At 41.9% G+C, this 24,511-nt stretch overlaps 1 protein-coding gene across 1 annotated transcript in view; it reads left to right on the top strand.

Moving 5' to 3' along the window:
• MYOF (myoferlin) overlaps positions 1 to 24,511 on the top strand; it is a 228,741-nt gene that overhangs the window by 90,198 nt on the left and 114,032 nt on the right. Inside the window, 11 exon segments of the mRNA XM_075351623.1 lie at positions 413 to 567; positions 692 to 820; positions 3,495 to 3,557; positions 4,137 to 4,187; positions 10,890 to 10,920; positions 11,026 to 11,141; positions 11,400 to 11,526; positions 15,564 to 15,667; positions 15,786 to 15,854; positions 15,935 to 15,978; positions 18,360 to 18,442. Of these exon segments, the coding sequence (XP_075207738.1) occupies positions 413 to 567; positions 692 to 820; positions 3,495 to 3,557; positions 4,137 to 4,187; positions 10,890 to 10,920; positions 11,026 to 11,141; positions 11,400 to 11,526; positions 15,564 to 15,667; positions 15,786 to 15,854; positions 15,935 to 15,978; positions 18,360 to 18,442 (972 nt within the window).

The following is a 24,511-nucleotide window of genomic DNA, read 5'->3' as shown; positions in this document are numbered from 1 at the left end:
CGGAGACAGCTCTCTTAGCTCTGCTGCATTGCTAAATCTAAAACTTCGGATTGTATCAGAACAGCTGCACCCAGTGATCTATGTGATATTGTTGGATTCAGGATCTCTTTGCCTTCATCATTCTGCTCTCCGATGAGGTAGCAAAAACCTAAGATTCCCATTTAAGAAGCTGAGCTGTAGTACCCATGAATGTCCACTACACATGGTATGGCGCTGTGGTGTACCAACTGTTTACATCTGAACACCATGGGAGCTGCAAAAAGTTAAATGGCGGTGATGTCCGGTGTTGAACCCCTGCGGATCTGATACTAATGACCTATCTTAATGATTACTGAAATAGTGGAAACCCCATTTATGCAACTGCAATTTTAGATGCCCTTTCTAAGTTAAGTTTCTTCTTCTGCCTCCCTAGAAAATGAAGATGAAGAAGATGGAGATGTTGTTGATTCAGGGTTTAGCCCATTCATGCCGGGAGTCCCTGGGCAGACGGAAAATCAGATTGCCAGACGTCTTACCAAAGGAAAGAAAACCAGAAGGCTCTTATCCAACAAGCCCCAAGATTTCCAGGTATATTAGGGAAGGGGGATTTGATCTGGCGTACGATTTTAAAGCATAGGCTTTGTATCTACAGCAAGAAAAGTCGCACCTTACAAATCTAATAACTTTTTCTCCATGAATGCTTTCCTGACAGATCCGAGTTCGAGTCATTGAGGGGCGACAATTGTCCGGTAACAACATAAAGCCTGTGGTGAAAGTCAGCGTCGCGGGACAGACCCACAGGACGAGAATCAAGAGAGGAAACAACCCCTACTTTGATGAGGTCTGTGCTTGGATCACATCATGTCTATGGAATCCACTTGCTTTTTGCGCCCTCTAGTGGTAGAGAAGCACAAACACTGCTATAGATCAATAAACCGCCTGCTGTGCAAGACCGTCGCATGTCAGCAATAATAAAATACATATGGAGGTCACAAAGGACACTGAACCAGGTCCAGATAGATGGGAACGACTTTGTCCAGGAATATAAAAAGACCATTGTTTTTGTTTTTTGTTCCTGAAACATTTTTTTTTCTTTTTAGTAATGATATTGTATAATAGATGAATGATGTTCCTCATGTGTATACTGTCTGTGCCGGCTGGCTATGCGCTTGCGCTCACAATGGCTGTTTACCTGATCTTTCTTGGTTCTTTGCTGCGGCCGCTCCTAAACCACGAAGTGTAGTGAGCGACATCTATCGAGAGCCAAGTAGAACATTCCCAACCACCATATGCGCAGCTGAGCGCCAAGTAGAACATTGCCAACCATGAGCAGCCGAGAGCAAAGTACAAACATTCCCAACCACCATGTGCGCAGCCAAGAGCCAAGTACAAACATTCCCAACCACCATGTGCGCAGCCAAGAGCCAAGTACAAACATTCCCAACCACCATGTGCGCAGCCAAGAGCCAAGTACAAACATTCCCAACCACCATGTCCGCAGCCAAGTACAAACATTCCCAACCACCATGTGTGCAGCCAAGAGCCAAGTACAAACCTTCCCAACCACCATGTGTGCAGCCAAGAGCCAAGTACAAACATTCCCAACCACCATGTGTGCAGCCAAGAGCCAAATACAAACATTCCCAACCACCATGTGCGCAGCCAAGAGCCAAGTACAAACATTCCCAACCACCATGTGCGCAGCCAAGTACAAACATTCCCAACCACCATGTGTGCAGCCAAGAGCCAAGTACAAACATTCCCAACCACCATGCGCGCAGCCAAGAGCCAAGTACAAACATTCCCAACCACCATGTGCGCAACAAAGAGCCTAGTACAAACATTCCCAACCACCATGTGTGCAGCCAAGAGCCAAGTACAAACATTCCCAACCACCATGTGCGCAGCCAAGAGCCAAGTACAAACATTCCCAACCACCATGTGCGCAGCCAAGAGCCAAGTACAAACATTCCCAACCACCATGTGCGCAGCCAAGAGCCAAGTACAAACATTCCCAACCACCATGTCCGCAGCCAAGTACAAACATTCCCAACCACCATGTGTGCAGCCAAGAGCCAAGTACAAACATTCCCAACCACCATGTGTGCAGCCAAGAGCCAAGTACAAACATTCCCAACCACCATGTGTGCAGCCAAGAGCCAAGTACAAACATTCCCAACCACCATGTGCGCAGCCAAGAGCCAAGTACAAACATTCCCAACCACCATGTGCGCAGCCAAGAGCCAAGTACAAACATTCCCAACCACCATGTGCGCAGCCAAGTACAAACATTCCCAACCACCATGTGTGCAGCCAAGAGCCAAGTACAAACATTCCCAACCACCATGTGTGCAGCCAAGAGCCAAGTACAAACATTCCCAACCACCATGCGCGCAGCCAAGAGCCAAGTACAAACATTCCCAACCACCATGTGCGCAGCCAAGAGCCAAGTAAAACATTCCCAACCACCATGTGCGCAGCCAAGAGCCAAGTAAAACATTCCCAACCACCATGTGCGCAGCCAAGAGCCAAGTACAAACATTCCCAACCACCATGTGCGCAGCCAAGAGCCAAGTACAAACATTCCCAACCACCATGTGTGCAGCCAAGAGCCAAGTACAAACATTCCCAACCACCATGTGTGCAGCCAAGAGCCAAGTACAAACATTCCCAAACACCATGTGCGCAGCCAAGAGCCAAGTACAAACATTCCCAACCACCATGTGTGCAGCCAAGAGCCAAGTACAAACATTCCCAACCACCATGTGTGCAGCCAAGAGCCAAGTACAAACATTCCCAACCACCATGTGCGCAGCCAAGAGCCAAGTACAAACATTCCCAACCACCATGTGCGCAGCCAAGAGCCAAGTACAAACATTCCCAACCACCATGTGCGCAGCCAAGTACAAACATTCCCAACCACCATGTGCGCAGCCAAGAGCCAAGTACAAACATTCCCAACCACCATGTGCGCAGCCAAGAGCCAATTACAAACATTCCCAACCACCATGTGCGCAGCCAAGAGCCAAGTAGAACATTCCCAACCACCATGTGCGCTGCCGAGAGCCAAGTAAAATGTTCCCAACCACCATGTGCGCCCCCAGATGACACAGCCAGTATCTGTGTGCATGCGTGCACACGAGGGACATCGTTCACTATAGGAGTGAGTTCACATCCTAGGGCAGTCTCTGCAATGCAAATTAGGAGGCTGTAATGTTGCACTTAGCTCATTGACATGCCATGGGTGCACCACAGCCCCCAAAATTCTCATAATGATGATTTTCACAAGCACTGAAACAGTAATAGATACAGTGCTGACCATTTTTTATAGGGTGAAGCATTTTTGGGGTGACTGTCATTTTTAATTTTCATAGCGTCAAACATATTGCAGCGTTTCACATGGGAGTGTACAGCATCATGTATAAAAAGTCAAACATTCCAGGTTAATGAGGACCATAACTACAATCTTTGGAATTGCAGATGTCTTATGTAATCCTGTCTGTTTTGTTGAACAGATTTTTTTCTATAATGTCAACATGTCCCCATCGGAGCTGCTTGATGAGTCTGTAATACTGCGGGTGAGTTGTATAGATTATTTGGTATGAGTAGTGATAAGCTGGTTCTACACGTTACACGATTTATCAGTTGACCCCAGTGATTTCGAGAGGACTGGGGGATCATCTAATCTGCATGGGAGATCCTGACTATCCTCCTTAATGGCAAGAGATCAGGATCAAGCAAGGGAAATCCGTTGAGAGAATTGGCAAGCCCCAAACACTTTAGACTATCTACTGATCACCGTAGTCTCTGTACGGAGGCCTTTGCTTTCTCTTTATACTAAAAACACATGCACATTCATCCGAGATGAGCATGCATGTGCTTGTTGGGCCCAGACCTATGTATTTAATGTGCTTTTACAGTAAAAGTTAGAGTACTTAGAGGATTTTCTGACACTTACCTTTGATTAATGCCACCAATGTGCGCCATTTTCCCGCACACATGAAACAAATGTACATTACATTTTTTGCATACATATTACTATGAAAGAAAAAACTAAAACATCTGCTATCGATTTATATTAATAACCAGTCTGACGTAATCCGTTCCGTGATTTTATATATTCTGCTTTTTTTTTTTTTGTTTTTTTTGTTCCGCAGTTGTTTAATTCTGGGTCCATAAGAGCTGACAGCCTAATAGGAGAATTTAAGGTAAGTTCCAGTGTGATAAAATATGTAAAAAATAATAGAATAAGGGTTTGTCTTACCATAGAAATGATCGTTTCCCTCCAGAAATAGTGCCACTTTTTACAGTGGGGGAGTTGAGTATTTCAGTTCAGTCCCCATTTTTATTGGGGGCCGAGCTGTGATACCAGACTGAGTGGATGAGTGTAATGGTGCGATTTGTGGAAATACAAAAATGAGACCATTTGTGTAAAGGTTCTTGTTTGATAACCGAAAAATAAAGGATTAGTGGTTTGGTCTTTCGTGTAGCCCATGGAAATGGTAAGCATATCTTTTATCAAAATTGTCCTTGTCTATCACCAACAAAAAAATGTAAGAACAGAAATTTTCGAACCTTCCTTATTACTAAGCTGTGCTATTGAGCTGGACTGCCCGACTAATGATGTTTGTGGTTTTTGTTTTTTTGCTATGTTGGCACTTGGGGTGATTTGTCTCACGTTTTCAAGCAAATGCCACATGAATCTTGTATGACTGATTGTGTGTGATTTGAAGGTATACATGCGAGGGGAAAAAGTGATTGACACCATTCACATAGAGGGCACCCAGCTGGTGGCTCTGGGCATTATTCCTCCGTGAGGAAGTGGGTGACTCTGGACACGTGGGTGTGATCTTTGGGACAATACTTGTGGGCTTGAAGAATGTTTAATCCCTTTAGCGCATAGCTTAGGGATTTCATGATGGCACAGAGCCTGATTTCATGATACAGTTAGCAAGGAATGGGTTAACAGCTCTGGTGTTATGGTTTTTCTGCCTAGTAACGCGAGCAGCTGTTAGGGGACCAATCAGCTGTCTGCGCGCCTATTTTGACAGTTATGGTTGGGTTATAGTTATGTTGCTGAGGCAAAATGTGGCTATATAAACCCCTGGTTTCTCCTCAGCTGGTCATTCCAGCTGATGAGAAGGAAGAATCTTCAGGATGGAAGAGCTGCTCCAGCAAGTGCCGAAGAGAGCGGGCGAAGCAGACGGCGCGGAGTGGATGAAGATGTGCCTGGCCGGAGCTGGTGCGGCGGCCGCCGCTGTTTCAACTGCGGCGGGATCATCGGTGGTGCAGCGGGATGTCAGCCCAGGTGTCGCCGGCGCTGAGGGAGAGCAAAGAGCGAAGAGGAGCAGGAAATATAGAGAAACATACTCACCGCCGGCGGTCGCTGGAAGATCTGGTGGTGGTCGGAAGTCAGGCGGCCGGTCTTCGGGTCGCGGAACGAAGAAGTCTGCAGCGGCGGTGTCGGAGCTGGAGAGGGTCGCCGCCAGAAGAAGCCGTTCCCGGACATCGCGTGGATGTCATCAGCCGCGTCAGGAGGTCGCGACCGGAAGTGATGCGGAGGTGGGCGGTGCTTCCGGGTTACAGCTGGAAGCGGGAAGTTCATTTTCAGCTGCGTCCGGTGACCGGCGGCCGAGTAGCAGGGTGCCGCCGCCGCTACCGCAAAAGAGCTATCATGGTGCGGCGGCGGTCCTGCAAGCTTGGTCGTCGGGGGAATTGGAAAGCGGCGAGGCAACAGGATCGGCTGACCAGGCGGCAGGAGCGGAGGGCGACATCGCGGATCGACTGGAGGCGCCACTCGTTACCGAGGAACGCTTCAGGAGCGGTGAGAAATCATTTATGGGTAATTGTAATAGTGAGTTACTACACAATGTGGATTCCTTGAGGGAGGTAGTTAGCACTATAGTGTCAGAGCTACTACATAGGGAGGGTAGTTCTACAAATGTTAGTGCACACACTAGTAGTACAGCTCCTAGTTATAATGGTATTCCTCAATCATTTTTTAAGGAAGCCATTATATGTCAGCCCTCTCCTTTGGGCTTTCACTTATCAGTTAATGTTAAAGAAAAGATTTGGAATAAGGAGTATATAGATTTGTTTTCTTTATTACCTAGTAAGGAGCAGTATCGCTCAGGCCTTGACACCAAGGGTGAAAGCGATGATAAGAAGAAGGTGATTAAGTCGTTTCACAATTGGTTGCAGGCCTTTGCGATTTATGCTGCGGTTTTGGGTGAAAAGGATCAGAATAATTGTAGTGGGCTCTTTCAGCATGTGGATTCAGTGCTGGAGGCTTACCGCAATTTTGGAGGTACTGCTTGGTTGTCTTATGACGAATCATTTCGTCAGAAGATGGCAGTGCATTCTAATATGCGATGGGGTAATAAGGATGTTGGGCTTTGGCTTAACCTCATGTTACCCCAGAGATCTGGATTTGTCAGACAAACTGCTAATACGCCTGTGAAGAAAGGCTTTTGTTTTGCCTTTAATGAATCAGCGTGCAAATGGCTGACAAATTGCAGATTTAAACATGAATGCTCAGGGTGTGGGGGTTCCCACCCTTTGTTCAAATGTTTTAAACGGGGTTTGCAAGTGAGTCAGCAATCCGCTAATAATTCTCGTGAGTTTTTTCTTAAAAGCTCGGACCCCAGTGATATGGGAAAGAATGCTCCCATGGTTAAAACGCTACCCCGACAGGGAGAAAGCCAACATAGTTAGTAATGGTTTTCAATTTGGTTTTCCTGTTCCTAGTTTTAAGGGCATTGGTTGTAGTATTATTCCTAATTTAATTTCGGCTAGATCTCAAGATGGTTTTTTGTTTGATCACATCAAAAAAGAGATTAGCCTGGGTAGGCTCGCAGGTCCATTTGCTGGCCCTCAGTTTCCAAGCTTTCGGATATCGCCGTTAGGAATTGTCCCTAAAAAAGATGTTGGTTCCTTTAGGGTAATACATCATTTGTCTTACCCTAAAGGTCAATCTCTGAATGACGAGGTGGACAAGGCTGCGGCTTCGGTTCACTATGCTACATTTGATATGGCGGTGGATCTTTTAAGAAAGTTTGGACAAGGAGCGTTGTTAGCAAAGTCGGACATAAAATCTGCGTTTCGTTTATTACCCGTTCATCCAAGCGGTTTTAATTCCTTAGGTTTTTGTTTTGGGGGTGAATTTTATTTCGATAGGTGCCTACCCATGGGTTTTTCCTTGTCATGTTTTTATTTTCAATGTTTTTCTTCATTTTTAGAGTGGGTTGTGCGTGATTCTGTGCCTAATGGCGGAATCTTGCATTATCTTGACGACTTTTTGTTTGTTGGTTCAGGGAGTTCAGATGTTTGTTTTGTCTTGTTGGAAAGGTTTTTGTTATTCATGGAGTTTTTCGGTGTTCCAATAGCTGATGAGAAGACAGTTCACCCTTGTCGTAGTTTGGAGTTTTTAGGGATTTCTATTGATTCTGTAGCCATGCAGTGTTAGTTACCGGTCAGTAAATTGGCTAAATTACAGGGGCTGGTTGAGTCAGTGGTGTTTAAGAAGAAGGTGACATTGAAGGAGATGCAGTCTTTGTTAGGCTCCTTGAATTTTGCTTTAAGGATCATTCCTATGGGTCGTGTTTTCTGCAGGAGGTTGTATGATAGTATCATCGGTTTGAAGTCAGCTAATGCACACATTAGGGTATCAGCAGAAATGAGAGCTGATTTGTTAGTATGGCGTAGATTTTTGGTGGAATTTAATGGTATTACTTGTTTCTAGGAAGTTTTTTGCTCAGCTAAGGAATTGCAGGTGAAAATTGATGTTGACAGGGTTTATGGGTTTTTGGTTAGCTATATGGGAAGCTGGTGTGCAGAACCATGGCCGTCAAAATGGTGTCAGCTAGGGTTGAACGCAAGAGAAATAGTGGTTGAGCTATTCTCTGTCTTTGTGATTTTGTTTTTATGGGGCGATGATTTGGCGAATAGGCGTATTGCGTTTCAGTTTGCTAATAAAGGGGTTGTGTTCTGCATTAATACTTTATCCTCTAAATGTATCTGGGCTGCGAAAGTGTTGAGGCAGATAGTTTTACTTTGCTTTAGGTTCAACATCTGGTTGAAGGCGTCCTTGGTGTATGACAGCCCTGGATCTGCTTGTTCTTTTTTGCAGCTATTGGAAGACAGAAATGCGTCTCAGGTGGAAGGAATCGTGAGACGGCGTTGTCCAGAAGAAGTATGGGACATTCTTTGGATTTAATTCCGCATTTTATCAAGAATTCGATTGCTGTTAGTACTTGGAAGGCCTATGTGGTGGCTTGGGAGAGATGGTTAGAATTTTGTAGAGTAAAAGGTTTTGATTGTTATGTGTCAGAAGCTGCAACAGCGTTGGAATATATACAATTTGAGTTAGCTAATGATATTAGTTATTCGGCGCTGCATAAGGCACTGGCTGGTATTTCTTTCTTTCTTAAGTTATATGGTAATGAGTCTTTGACTTCCTTCTTTCCAGTTAAGCAAATCCTCAAAGGTTTGAAAAGGGTTAACAATCGTCCGGATGATAGACGTCCAATATCTTTTGATATGTTAGTAATGCTATGGCATGCTTTAGGGGTTATTTGTAAGGATGCTTTTGAAGCAAGTCTATTCCGATCGGCGTTTGTTTTGGCTTTCTTTGCGGCTTTAAGGGTCGGTGAATTGATGTCTCCTAGTAAGAATAGAATTGGTGGTTTGAGGTTTCAGGATATCAGAGTATTTGAATCATATTGCTTAATTTTTATTGCTGTTTCAAAAACAGATCAAGAAGGTAAGGGGCATTGGATTAAGCTATTCAGTATAAAAGATTCCCCTGTGTGTCCAGTTCAGAATTTGCAGCGCTGGGTTTCTTTGCGCCCTGCGGTTCAAGGTTCATTTTTTGTTCATTTATCTGGTTTACCTGCTACAATTTTTCAGTTCGGTTCTTTAAGACAATGCTTAGTTCATTTAGGTTTGGGTCATTGCAAAATTTCTTCTCATTCATTCCGGATTGGGGCGGCCACTGCGGCCGCTTCATTGGGGTTGAGTGGAAGGAAAATAATGCAGTTGGGTAGATGGAATTCAGGTCGATATAAGATTTATGTTCGTCCTGAGCTTTTACTTAATTAATTACTGCTTGAATTTTCAGAACCCATGATCGTTTGGATTGTTGGGCATTCATACATATATTGGGCCCAGAAGCGGGCCGCAATGCGCATTTATAGTGAAAATTTGACATTCTCCTCTGAACATGTTGTTATTCATTGGTTCGGTCACAGAGGAATGAAATGGGATCAGTTAGTCGTTGAATTGAAGAGAAGGATGTATTCTACACCCGTTCCGGATTTAATTATATGTCATTTAGGTGGGAACGATATTGGTAAGGTAAAAACACTGGACCTTATATCACAGATGCAGCGAGATATTATTTTTATTAAAAATTTTTTGCCTGACACAAATTTTGTTTTTTCGGAAATTATTCCTAGGATCGCTTGGACTTCAACTGGGTTTTTGTTTTTTGAAAAAATCAGAAAAAGGGTTAATCGAGTTATGGAAAAATTTCTTAGAGTTACGGGAGAGTTTTCATTTCGTCATATTGATTTAGAAGGTTTTTTATGTGGGTTTTATAGAGACGACGGAGTACACCTGTCCGATATAGGTATGGATATTTTTAATCTGGGTTTGCAAGGTATTGTAGAGAGATGGCTGTGCGGTGGTATGGGGGGTCACTAATGGTCATTAGTGTCCTAGTGGGGGAAAATCGCTCAGATGTCTGAGTGGATTTGGTTTAGTTTTGGAATGTTGTATGTTTTTTGGAGTTGTAAATTATAAAATTTTGAATTATATGGTGATTTATTTAGGTTACTCTTAATAAAGCAGCACGGCCAATATTTACTAAATCAATATCTGTGTCCAGTGTCAGTTTTATTTGGTGAGTGAATGAATGGTTCTTGTGCTATCATGTGTCCTGTATGAACTAGCACAAGACTGGCAGGTATCTTTGACTGGTTTTCCCTTCATTCGGGGTCATTCTGGGAAGGTGCACTGATATAGTAGTCTGTTGATGGACACACTTGAAAGTAGACTGTGCCACCTTTGCTAGGCACAGGAGAGAAAGTTGCCTCCATGGCTGTAAAGACGCAAGGAGTCCATTTATGGATAGGAGCAAGTTACTCACTCCACCTTTTTGTGGGTATGTTATCATCTCTGCTGAGTAGTGAGGAAGCTTGGTGAGTCCAGTGCTGTGCGTAGTGGGAGGATTATGCCGGAGTGGATGTACTGGTGTCGTTGGGGCATGTAAGGGAATTGAACCGACCAATTTATAAAAAAATTTCCAAGCGGAGTGGCTTCAGCTAAATATCCGGCCTGAACGCTGTTCTGTCTGTGACTTCTTGTTGGTCCCAATTATCGGGCACCACATCATCTAGTGCACCTCCTTACATTTTTGAGTGCTGCTAAGTTTTGCAACAGCGGTGTAAGAAATGAAAGTTGAGCTCTGATTGACAACAAGGACTGTGTACGTGTCACTCCAGTTTGGATAAATTGGGTCCAATCCCTTTAGGTCTCAATGGCAAAATATTCGAATAGCTACACAACTATCAATTGTAAAATACTCACTATATCTTGCATGTGATTAATCTGCTGTCATCCTTTATAAAGTGAGCGTTGATAAAAAAAAAAATATAGGAATGACAAGTTGGCCATGGGGTGTTCATAAACCCTTTTGTTTTTATTTTGATACATGGATACATGCCTGAGTTTGGCGAATTTTGTTTGTTTTTTTTTTCCCTGAAAATTTTAGAAGGTTCCATCAAATTTAGGACTTTTATCACTTGGCTGTGTGTCTATAGCGCTGCATCCCAACCTCCATTTATATAAATATACATTATTTATATATTATCCTATTAACGGTAATATTAACTGTTTTTTTCTTTTCATAGCTTGATATTGGTTTTATATACGATGAACCAAGTAAGGACCCTTTTATTCTTTTTTTTAATTGATATGTATACATCTTGGGTGGTCGCCAACATCATGTGGGTAGACTATATAGTGATTTGGATCCTCTCATTCTAGGTCATGCCATCATGCGAAAATGGGTTCTCCTTCATGATCCTGAAGACACAAGCTCTGGAGCAAAAGGATACCTTAAAGTCAGCATGTTTATTATAGGCACCGGAGACGAGCCCCCTGTGAGTATTGTTGCCTATATAAATTTCTGCTTTCCAATTTCAACAAAAAATGTACTTTTTATACAAAATCTGATGACCTGACACTTAAAGGAATAAGCCGGTGAAAAATAAATGGAGAAACAGCCATTGATTCCTGTTTTTTATTCATTTATTTATTTATTTATTTATTTATTTTTTGGCCTTGTGCCTTCTCCTTTTTTTTTATTATTACTTTTATCGATATGAATTAGTGTGTTTTATTTATATATTTATTTTTAGGCTGAGAAAAGAGAAAAAGACATTGACTCTGATGATGTAGAAAGTAACCTTCTTCTTCCAACTGGAGTGGCGTTGCGATGGGTCACCTTCTTGCTTAAAATTTACAGAGCTGAGGATATCCCGCAGAGTAAGTCCTGTCGCCTCTTACCACTGGCTATTCTAAAATGAAATACTTTGATCAATAAATATTACCTTGGTGAAAAATGGCATGTATGTACCAGAGAGAAGCCAATGGTGCCACTCTAAGGTACTATATAATGGGAGGTCTGACCATAGCTGGACCCATCACTAATTCATGAGTATCATGTAAAGGAGACCGTGTACACAAACACCAGGGTCTTTAGTCCAGTATGTACTGGTGTCAGCCAGGATCTGACCGGGCCATTATTTTATTACTTCAATCCAAACTTTAGAGTTGAGCAAAAAGATTTGCAGGACGATAGTCCAGCAGCGATGTCAGTAGCTCTGGGCCACTGGACCAGAGCCCTGGGAAGTGCTTCAAAGTGGAAATCAAAACATTATTTAACCCAAATATCATTTACGTTTTGGCAAATGATTTTCCACCTTTAGAAACCTGTATCTGATACTCTACATGTTGCAGTTTTCAGCTTTCAGCAGACTCCACATTCAGACCTGATAGGAGAAGGCACTGTTTTACTACACACTGTAACCATTATCTGCATGCATCATCCCATTATGGAGGATTACAGAATGAGCAAGATTAAGCACCCTAGAGAGGTCATACAATTGTTATAGATGTGACTAGCAGGGTTTACCAAGTACCTGGTAAAACCCCAGAAGTTTTAACGATGCACAGGGGTCATGAAACAATGGAGGTTCCTGCCGCTAGAGACAGGGATGAGTGGACACCACCTGAACTCTCCTGAAGCCGATTCCTGTGCTCCCTAGCGTCCCTATACAGGTTCTTTCAACCAGACGCCAAGCCAGATACCTTAGGCCGTCAACGAGCCCTACAATCACCCCGGCTAGTGAGCAGGTTGACAAGATCACTAGTCTTGCTACTACAATACAGACACACAAGGGTATGAAAACGGACAGGGGAAATAGACACAAAAAGGAAAAACACTCCAGGTGGCTTCAGTGCAGCAAAATACTACAGCTACACACAACATGACAAACCTCTTCCAGAGCAGGCTCCTTCCCAAGTTGCCTACATAGAAACTGAATCCTCATTTCTATCACAGGCATCATGAGATCAGATCACATGACTTAAAAAAATAGTGAAGTGGAGTGATCCCAAAGAGCCACACCTGAGATTGGAACCTTCACCCAGCAGCCAGGCAGGCAAGGGTGCTTAACCCTTACAGCACCACTAGCAAGGAGATGTTATCAAGTAACTGTAGTGAACCTGCCAGTGACAAGGCGCTGTGACCTTCTGACACCAGATTCATCCAGGGTCTCCCCCGAGCAGAACACTCATGACCACAATATAGTCCAGAATACAGCTCCCTATACTAACAGTATTCCCTGTACAGCATAAGCCTGCAGTTTTTGTACACTCCAATATCCGTTCTCCACAACTAAGCCTCAAGCCATTATTCTCAGCCCAGAAAGCGTCTCTCTGCATTCATTGATTTTGCAAAAATATCTCGTGGCTTCCCAAGATGTGTTTTTATAGACTGGCTGTGCGTGTCTTATAAGAGACGTGCAGGTGGTATACCTTTTTTTTGTTTTCTCTTATTGAAAGCCTTGAGTCTGTGTGGGTTTGGTTGTATTTGCTCATCTATATTTTTGGGTTTGTTGTATGATGTACAGTCATTGCAGAAATGCGGCAATTATTGTACGTTCTACAATTGAACTGCTAATGGATCCGAGAGATATGATGACATTAATGGAAATAAAACTGACAGTAACTAGATAAGGTCTGCACATATGGATGATGTTGGCGCATGCCCAAAAGTATAAAGGTGAGCAGATACAATCAACAAGAGAAAACAAAGGCAACCACAGGTAAGTCTCGCATATAAATCAGTGTTTTTGTGAAGCCGAGAGAGAGCGAGAGAGAGAGAGATTGAGAGAGAGAGAGAGAGAGTGCCCCATCCATCCTTCCTACAGTGCCCACAGCCCCAGTCCCTAATGTACACTTGCTTTGGCAAAACTAATTTGTATTTGGTCCTGCCAATAAAGCTGAATTTGATTTGATAGATAGAGATAGATGTATCGATTATATAGATATAGATATATATAGATTATCTATCTATCTATCTATCTATCTATAGATAGATAGATAGATAGATACAGTGCCTACAAGTAGTCTTCAACCCCCTGCAGATTTAGCAGGTTTGATAAGATGCAAATAAGTTAGAGCCTGCAAACTTCAAACAAGAGCAGGATTTATTAACAGATGCATAAATCTTACAAACCAACAAGTTATGTTGCTCAGTTAAATTTTAATAAATTTTAAACATAAAAGTGTGGGTCAATTATTATTCAACCCCTAGGTTTAATATTTTGTGGAATAACCCTTGTTTGCAATTACAGCTAATAATCGTCTTTTATAAGACCTGATCAGGCCGGCACAGGTCTCTGGAGTTATCTTGGCCCACTCCTCCATGCAGATCTTCTCCAAGTTATCTAGGTTCTTTGGGTGTCTCATGTGGACTTTAATCTTGAGCTCCTTCCACAAGTTTTCAATTGGGTTAAGGTCAGGAGACTGACTAGGCCACTGCAACACCTTGATTTTTTCCCTCTTGAACCAGGCCTTGGTTTTCTTGGCTGTGTGCTTTGAGTCGTTGTCTTGTTGGAAGATGAAATGACGACCCATCTTAAGATCCTTGATGGAGGAGCGGAGGTTCTTGGCCAAAATCTCCAGGTAGGCCGTGCTATCCATCTTCCCATGGATGCGGACCAGATGGCCAGGGCCCTTGGCTGAGAAACAGCCCCACAGCATGATGCTGCCACCACCATGCTTGACTGTAGGGATGGTATTCTTGGGGTCGTATGTAGTGCCATCCAGTCTCAAAACGTCACGTGTGTGGTTGGCACCAAAGATCTCGATCTTGGTCTCATCAGACCAGAGCACCTTGAACCAGTCTGTATCAGAGTCCTCCAAGTGATCATGAGCAAACTGTAGACGAGCCTTGACATGACTTTTTTTGAAAGTAAAGGTACCTTACGGGCTCGTCTGGAACGGAGACTATTGCGTTGGAGTACGTTACTTATGGTATTGACTGAAACCAATGTCCCCACTGCCATGAGATCTTCCCGAAGCTCCTTCCTTGTTGTCCTTGGGTTAGCCTTGACTCTTCGGACAAGCCTGGCCTCGGCACGGGTGGAAACTTTCAAAGGCTGTCCAGGCCGTGGAAGGCTAACAGTAGTTCCATAAGCCTTCCACTTCCGGATGATGCTCCCAACAGTGGAGACAGGTAGGCCCAACTCCTTGGAAAGGGTTTTGTACCCCTTGCCAGCCTTGTGACCCTCCACGATCTTGTCTCTGATGGCCTTGGAATGCTCCTTTGTCTTTCCCATGTTGACCAAGTATGAGTGCTGTTCACAAGTTTGGGGAGGGTCTTAATTAGTCAGAAAAGGCTGGAAAAAGAGATAATTAATCCAAACATGTGAAGCTCATTGTTCTATGTGCCTGAAATACTTCTTAATACTTTAGGGGAACCAAACAGAATTCTTGTGGTTTGAGGGGTTGAATAATAAATGACCCTCTGAATAAACTTTTCACCATTTTTAAAAAAAAAAAAAAAAAAAAGAAAACATTCTTTTTTTGCTGCAGTGCATTTCACACTTCCAGGCTGATCTACAGTCCAAATGTCACAATGCCAAGTTAATTCCGAATGTGTAAACCTGCTAAATCTGCAGGGGGTTGAATACTACTTGTAGGCACTGTATATAATAGATATATAGAGATATAGATATAATAGATATAGAGATATAATATATATAGATATAATAGATATAGATAGATATATATATATCTATCTATATCTATCTCTATATCTATAAGGCCGAGCCTGGAAACTCTTCCCAAAATTAATTGTTTTTAAAATTAAATTTATATATCATTTTTATAATCAATTAATTTTTTAATTAATTTTTAACCCTTTTTGACTCTAGTAACATTAAGCACTGATCTTTGTACATGGAGTGAAATACTGTAACGTTGTTGCTCATCACTGGTATTTCTGTTTTCAGTGGATGATGCATTTGCACAGTCGGTCAAACAGATCTTTGGAGGAGATTCTGATAAGAAAAATTTAGTTGACCCATTTGTGGAAGTATCTTTTGCTGGAAAAAAGGTACAACTTTTCTAGTGTTGCCATAATATTAATAATAATAATAATAATAATATATATAAAAATAATATAAATCCTTTATAAGAATCACTGTACACTGTAACAATCTCTATCTATACAGGTCTCTACAAAGATAATAGAAAAAAATGCAAATCCGGAATGGAACCAGGCGGTCAATCTTCAGATCAAGGTGAGATCTATAAAACCTCGGATCCTGTGCCGGTGCATTGTATATAGAAGTAACACAGGTATCTGTATTTGTTCTTGCAGTTTCCCTCCGTCTGTGAGCACATAAGACTCACTGTATACGACTGGTAAGTGATGACGAACCATATGAAGGTAGAAGACTACAGGAAAATAGTCTCTTGATTAAAATAAGTCCTTCCATTTAATCTATTATTGAATTTATAGTTAACAAATGCATTAAAGGGCTTGTCCCAAGAACAATATATCCACAGGGTAGAGGATAAATGTATGATTGTGGTCCCATTTACTGAACGGGTGGTCGCAGCAGCTCACTACAACTCCGTTCACACAGCAAACTTTGGGCCTCCGATTCTCCGGATTAATGGGACTCTCATCAGCCAGACCTTCAGTGATGAGCGCATACTAACTATTCGGGTTTGGATTATTTGTATTGAATCCCAAAGTACTATTCCAATAGTTGTCACAAATAACTAACCTATTGTAAGATATTGGGTGACCCGAGCATTTTTACTGACTTGCATTAGGTTCATTATTCGTGACTAGAAATGGGCGTACTTGCAGATAACCGGGACTGGTGGGTCTAACTGGGTTACAAAAGAAAAAAAAAACACGGTTCCGTCCCAGGATTGCTCCTGGACCTCTGGCCGGATGCCAGCCACCATATAGTCTACAGGGACCAGAATCTAGCAATTAGAAATTGTGGTAGAAGGGATAGGAACAAGCGAGCTATACTTAGTCTCCGGTGCGGCTGTAACTGTTTCCAGGCCACTCATTCACATCCGGGACTGCTCATTACCTTCATTGCATATACACTGCTTTCCCAGCCCACCGGTGTTTGTGATTGGCTGGTTGCAGTCAGAAGCGCCCCCACCCTGAGTGGCAGTGTGTCTGACTGTTTCCAATCACAGACCCTGTGTGCGTCTATCGTGGTATAAAAATAAATAAAATCTTTGGCGTAGAGTGCCCTCCATATTATGATACCCAGCACAGATAAAGCCTACGGCTACAGGCTGCAGCCCCCAGCCGTGTGCTTATCTTGGCTGTGTATCAAGGGACTGGGTCCGTCCATCACTATTCGTGACAAATATTGGAATAGCACTAAGTATTTGGTACGAATAATCCGAACCAGAATAGTTACTATTCGCCCATCACTAGTGATCATACGTTCATTATCTGTCTTGAAGAAGGGCGTGAACTGTTCTTTTTGAGACAACGCTTTCGAAAATTTAAATAACAATAGATTGTCGTTTTTTTTTGGTTTTTTTTTTATATAGATGCTATAAAACAATTATTTTTTTTTATTTTTCTTGTATTACTTTTTATTATTTGAAAGTTTTTAGTCCAGTTAAGTCTGTGTGCACATACTGTTTTTGTTTTTTTTATGCAGATCTTGACACAAATCTGCATGTCTAGCCTTATGCCATCAAAGTTACAAAAACAAATTTGTTCTTTGTGGATTTTTTATATATGTGTGTGTGTGTGTGTGTGTGTGTGTGTATATATGTGTATATTATATTATATTATATTTTTTGTGGGATTTTCTGCCAACTTGAGACTTTTTGCACCAAATCTTCAACGTATGCACATAGAGTAACACATCCGAGCTTTGCTGTTAGTGTACAGATTACAATATTGAGACCGGCTGTAGATCTTTAGACTTAAAGGGAACCTGTCACCACTTTTTTGGCCTATAAGCTGCGGCCACCACCGGGCTCTTATATACAGCATTCTAACATACTGTATAGAAGAGCCCAGGCCTCTATGACAACATAAAAACCACTGTATAATACGTACCTAACGGTCACGTTATGGGCCTAATGGGCGTCTCCGGTGCCATCTTTGTTTTCCTTCTTCTCTAGCTGCGGTGCATGACGGGTCCGACACTCGCCGGCATTCCGGTCCTGAGCAGGGCAGATCAAAGTTTTGTAGTGCGCCTGCGCAGGACCGGCGAGGGTGTATGACGTAGACGTGTCATGCACACAGGCTTCAGAAAGAGGACGAAGATGGCCGAAGGAGGCGCCAGCAACTGACAACGAGACACCAATTAGGCCCACAGTGCGACCGTTAGGTAAGTATTATAAAGTGTTTTTTATGTTGTCACAGCGGCCTGGGCTCTTGTATATAAGTGCTGTATATAAGAGCCCGGTGGTGGTGGCCGCAGCTTATAGTCCAAAAAAGTGGTGACAGGTTCCCTTTAAACTCTACAGCCTCTTAGGCATATATGACTTTGCAGAGATTGGGTCAGAAGACATGTGGTTGATCCAGACTCGTACAGTAAGTGTCAGATGCGAGAAAGCAACCGTACAGTCTTCGTGCATTTTATATACTGAGCCAGTTTAATCTTATCTAAATCTAATAGTTATTGTTATGATTCTATTATCACTGTTCGTATTTGTACATTTTTAGATTTTTATTTTTTGTTTTGTTTACTTGAGGGGAGCCAATAATTCCAATAAGTAACTTTTGCATGCAATGTATCTCCGCTCAGGGACAGACTCACGAAGAACGATGCTGTTGGAACAACCATTCTGAGTTTGTCAAAGATTGCTGCGTCTGGTGGCGATCTGGAAGGTGAGACCATTCTTCTGCCATCAGACAGATTTTGAGTTTTATTATTGCTTTTCTTGTGTAAATGTGGTTAATATAACACAACTGTTGTGTATTATCCACATGACTTCAAACTAGATCGAACAGTGTGACCTACTTCATTCCGTGCGTGTGGCTATTTCCTAGGAGTGGAGCGTGCGCTTGTAAACTGTCCACTATACAACTTGCACACGTTGCTCGTAATCCGGCCAGACCTCTGGATCCAGCCATATTCAAAGCCCATGTGCTTCTGCAACACTATAGAGGCAAAGCGGCTCAGCCATGCTGCCGGCTTGAACTGTCAATCTTCCAGAGCGCACCGCCCCCTGGCAAGCAGGAGGCAGGGGAGAGGTGTGCTCCTGAAGAACAAACTTCAGACTTTACTTGAGTGCCTGACATCACTGTATCACCCAGGGGCAGACATCTCATTGGTGCAGCCACATAGGGGCTCAAGGGGTTGGGGGGCTCATTTCTACTTCTAAAACGGGTGGATTTGTGAATTTTGATCATTTATTGCACTGAAAAGGGCCCATTTACTGTTCTTGTACAGGGCCATTTCCTGTCTGTGTCCACTAGTGGTGTCGCCTATGGAGAGATTGGTTTTGGGGGTTGCACAAAATGTATCAGTCATATTTATCATAACTACTATATTACTGTAGACTGATGATGTAAGCTTGCTCTGTCATTACAAGTCAAGATTTGTGAGCACTAAGTTGCAGAAATTATTGCAGGTCTGCTCTTATGCTAACCAGTATAAGATCATGAATTGTGTACGTAGTATATGTTTCTATATTGCTTCTTGGGGGACACTGGAAACCATGGGTATTGTGTCCCCCAATGAAGGCTCCGAGAGATTTTACGGTGAGTACCCAAAATCTACTTTTCTCTATCACTGTGTCCCCCAATGAAGCGATAGAGAAAAGTAGATTTTGGGTACTCTCCATAAAATCTTTCTCGGAGCCTTCATTGGAGGACACAATACCCATGGTTTGCTGTGGCCCCCAATGAAGGCTCAGGTAAAGAGATTTTACAGTGAGTACCTAAAATCTACTTTCCCTTTTATTTAAAGGAAATGTGTCAACAGAAAATGACCAATTTTTGGAGTCAGATTTTTTTATTTTTTTAATTTATATTATGTTTTATCTATAGATATTTATGAAAAAAAATTCCCATTTTACTCCGGCCTCTAGGCCTAATAATAAACAAGGTTTATCAGGACTTTAACGTTGATGACTGATCCTTTAGGATAGGTAAGATCGGTGAGGGCATGACACACAGTACCTTTACCAATCAGCTGTTGCTGCCGAGGAGAGAGGGAAAAGGTGAGCTGTGACATCACCTATGATGAATGGTAGATCCTGTTTTATCTACCGTGTATATATAGAGGTGTTATCTTTAATTGTAATCTTATCTATGATGATAATGGGACTGCTTTATAGTTTCAGGTAGTTTGAGTCTAGTATTAGTAGGCAGTGTGAAAATTTGGGGATTTAATTTGTTTTTATTTTTAAATATATATTATGGTATGGAAAATGTGTTAAAAACACGATCAAAATGTAAAAATAAAAACTTTTAACATGATTTCAGCACGTGGTCAATTTCTTTTAGCACATTTCCTTTTAAGAATTTTAGTATGATAAGAGTCATGGAATGTAAGAGCGCCAAAATAAAATGTGTGATCTCTTCTATGCTCTGTAAGGAAAGAAATGATGGGGACTTTTACTTGCCCGCACTTAAAGGGAATCTGTCATCAGGTTTTTACTACCTCATCAGAGAGCAGCACGATGTAGGCAAAGAGATCCCGAATCCAACGATGCATCACTTAGATTACAGGCTGTAGCCGTTCTGATACAATCTGAATTTTTAGCTTTCAACATGTAGCTGAGCTCAGAGAGCTGTGCCACCCACACCAGGCTCTCAATAGAGATTGACACCTCACTGCCAATGTACAACCTCAGCAGGGGGCGGGTTGGAATGCCCTGAGTTTCTAGTCCTGTAATAAGGGTCTTTCTGCGTAAACAAAATTGCAAATAAACAAGATTGGACTGTGACAATACAGGCATGCCTGAACTTTGTGTTAACCCTTGCAGCTTCAGCATTCTGGCTTCAGCTTACATAGCAAAAACGTGTTGACAGAATCCTTTTAAATAAAAAAAAAAAAGACCAAATTGATTAATTCAAGTAATCCAATTAATTAACAACAACTAAATAATTAAGTTTTTTTTTTATTATTATTTCTATTATATTTTCTTAATAATTTGACCCTTCATTTTTTGGAGTAAGTGTCGGATTGTGGGTCCATTCATTTACTCTCCAGAGTCTGCAGTAAATGGGCATCTGGGAATAAAATTGCATTAAGGCTAAAAATCTTTTTTACATATGGGTTCTATTAGAAATGTTGCACTGTCTATTGCTGCTATATATGGAGAGAACTGAGAATCTGTCAGTGAGCTAGTTCTGAGCTTGACAGGAGAGATTGTAACTCTCTTATCTCATTTTCTGAGCATAGTCAGCTCATTTATGAACACAGGCAACAGCAAAGTTGAAGGTGCAGGAAACAAAGTACCTTTTTAAAAGCCAAATATTGCAAAAAATGTACGTAAAACCCAATTGAAAAAAATATTTTTTAGCCTGAGATGTAGCGCTGATATTTTTCATATATGTTGGGCTCTCTTTACATCTGCGTCATTGTCAAATCCATAGCACAACAGATACTAAGAGCATCTGATAAACCCCATTGATTTTTCTGTCGTGGTACCCCTTTTGATGTCATGTATCAAACATGACAATCTTCCAGTGTGACTTGACTTGAGCGTCCGATGCAAATGTGAACAGTCTTATTTATACTTTGTATTTGGTATTGTGTGTGTGTGTGTGTGTGTGTGTGTGTGTGTGTATATATACGTATATACATACATACATACATACATACATACATACATACATACATACATACATACATACATACACGTGTGTGTATGCATATAGTACAGACCAAAAGATTGGACTCACATTCAAAGAGTTTTTTTTATTTTCATGACTCTGAAAACTGTAGAATCACATTTAAGGCATCAAAACTATGAATTAACACGTGGAATGAAATACTTAGTGTGAAACAACTGAAAATATGTCTTATATTCTAGGTCCTTCAAAGTAGCCACCTTTTGCTTTGATTACTGCTTTGCACACTCTCGGCATTCTCTTGATGAGCTTCAAGAGGTAGTCACCAGAAATGGTTTTCACTTCACAGGTGTGCCCTGTCAGGTTTAAGTGGGATTTCTTGCCTTATAAATGGGGTTGGGACCATCATTTGTGTTTTGCAGAAATCTGGTGGATACACAGCTGATAGTCCTACTGAATAGACTGTTAGCTGCTTTTTTCTTACCATAATACAAATTCTAAGTAAAGAAAAATGAGTGGCCATCATTACTTTAAGAAATGAAGGTCGGTCAGTCTGAAAAATTGGGAAAAATTGGGAAAACTTTGAAAGTGTCCCCAAGTGCAGTGGAAAAAAACATCAGACGCTACAAAGAAACTGGCTCATATGAGGACCGCCCCAGGAAAGGAAGACCAAGAGTCACCTCTGCTGCGGAGGATAAGTTTATCCGAGTCACCAGCCTCAGAAATTGCAGGTTAACAGCAGCTCAGATTAGAGACCAGGTCAATGCCACAGAGTTCTAGCAGCAGACACATCTCTAGAACAACTGTTAAGAGGAGACTTTGTGCAGCAGGCCTTCATGGTAAAATAGCTGCTAAGAAACCACTGCTAAGGACAGGCAACAAGCAGAAGAGACTTGTTTGAGCTAAAGAACACAAGGAATGGACATTAGACCAGTGGAAATCTGTGCTTTGGTCTGATGAGTCCAAATTTGAGATCTTTGAATCCAACCACCGTGTCTTCGTGCGACGCAGAAAAGGTGAACGGATGGACTCTACATGCCTGGTTCCCACCGTGAAGAATGGAGGAGGAGGTGTGTTGGTGCTTTGCTGGTGACACTGTTGGGGATTTTTTCAAAATTGAAGGCATACTGAACCAGCATGGCTACCACAGCATCTTGCAGCGGTATGCTATTCCATCCGGTTTGCGTATAGCTGGACCATAATTTTGTTTTTCAACAGGACAATGACCCCAAACACACCTCCAGGCTGTGTAAGAGGTATTTAACTAAGGAGGAGAGTGATGGGGTGCTACGCCAGATGACCTGGCCTCCTGTCACCAGACCTGAACCCAATCGAGATGGTTTGGGGTGAGCTGGACTGCACAGTGAAGGCAAAGGGGCCAACAAGTGCTAAGCATCTCTGGGAACTCCTTCAAGACTGTTGGAAAACCATTTTCGGTGACTACCTCATGAAGCTCATCAAGAGAATGCCAAGAGTGTGCAAAGCAGTAATCAAAGCAAAAGGTGGGTACTTTGAAGAACCTAGAATATAACACATATTTTCAGTTGTTTGACACTGTTTTGTTAAGTATTTCATTCCACATGTGTTACTTCATAGTTTTGATGAGGGATCACCACATTATCAAACAATTAAGAGTAAATTTTATTGTACACAAAAAGCCACATGTCCGCACCGGAGGTGTGGCACACACAAAAGGTAATAAAAACACTTAAAAGCCCATGGCATAAACCAATCACATTGGGAAACAATATATATAGTATATAATGTATATAACAAATAACTATATAGATACAATATGCATAACCTCTCCTTAGTGCAACAGACATATATTATAGATAATATCTACACATTGCATAGCTACAACAATAGTCCTAAATATTGGATCAGTTGGATATACCGCAGATAATAATACAACAGTTTACAACACTATATGCAGTTTGAAGAGGCCTAGGCCTCCAAATATCCAGAAGAAAAAGATGCTAAATGAACATCAGGCTGCGATATTGACTCTTAGTGTGACTGGCTAAAGAATCTTATTTATATGGGGACAACATCACCAAACACCAGTGTAGCCCAAGAAATCAGGGCAGTTCATCTACACCAAGCCTTCAGGGTCCCTTGGGTCTATACTCACTATCGGTGAGAAGCCAGAAAAATACCAAAAGAACATGCAAATGGAAGTCGCATCAGGAGAGGGTTTCCCAAGGGATAACCCCACGCGTATCGCCACCTCTAAGGGTGGCTTCCTCAGGGGAAAAAGAGAAAGCCTTTCTCTTTTTCCCCTGAGGAAGCCACCCTTAGAGGTGGCGATACGCGTGGGGTTATCCCTTGGGAAACCCTCTCCTGATGCGACTTCCATTTGCATGTTCTTTTGGTATTTTTCTGGCTTCTCACCGATAGTGAGTATAGACCCAAGGGACCCTGAAGGCTTGGTGTAGATGAACTGCCCTGATTTCTTGGGCTACACTGGTGTTTGGTGATGTTGTCCCCATATAAATAAGATTCTTTAGCCAGTCACACTAAGAGTCAATATCGCAGCCTGATGTTCATTTAGCATCTTTTTCTTCTGGATATTTGGAGGCCTAGGCCTCTTCAAACTGCATATAGTGTTGTAAACTGTTGTATTATTATCTGCGGTATATCCAACTGATCCAATATTTAGGACTATTGTTGTAGCTATGCAATGTGTAGATATTATCTATAATATATGTCTGTTGCACTAAGGAGAGGTTATGCATATTGTATCTATATAGTTATTTGTTATATACATTATATACTATATATATTGTTTCCCAATGTGATTGGTTTATGCCATGGGCTTTTAAGTGTTTTTATTACCTTTTGTGTGTGCCACACCTCCGGTGCGGACATGTGGCTTTTTGTGTACAATAAAATTTACTCTTAATTGTTTGATAATGTGGTGATCCCTTGTTTGGTATACCTCTTTTCCTTTCTTTAATTGGTCCAGTTTTCTGTATACCTGGAGATCCCACGGGTAGTGCCCTTCCTCTCCTTGTGTTCATAGTTTTGATGCCTTCAATGTGAATCTACAATTTTCAGTCATGAAAATAAAGAATACACTTTGACTGAGGTGAGTCCAAACCTTTGATCTGTACTGTATATGTGTGTGTGTGTGTGTGTGTGTGTGTGTAT

The sequence above is a fragment of the Anomaloglossus baeobatrachus genome, chromosome 5, assembly GCF_048569485.1.
Source record: "Anomaloglossus baeobatrachus isolate aAnoBae1 chromosome 5, aAnoBae1.hap1, whole genome shotgun sequence".
NCBI classification, from domain to species: domain Eukaryota; kingdom Metazoa; phylum Chordata; class Amphibia; order Anura; family Aromobatidae; genus Anomaloglossus; species Anomaloglossus baeobatrachus.
The sequence above is the reverse complement of the archived record's forward strand: the minus strand, read 5'-3'. Positions and strand labels throughout refer to the sequence as shown.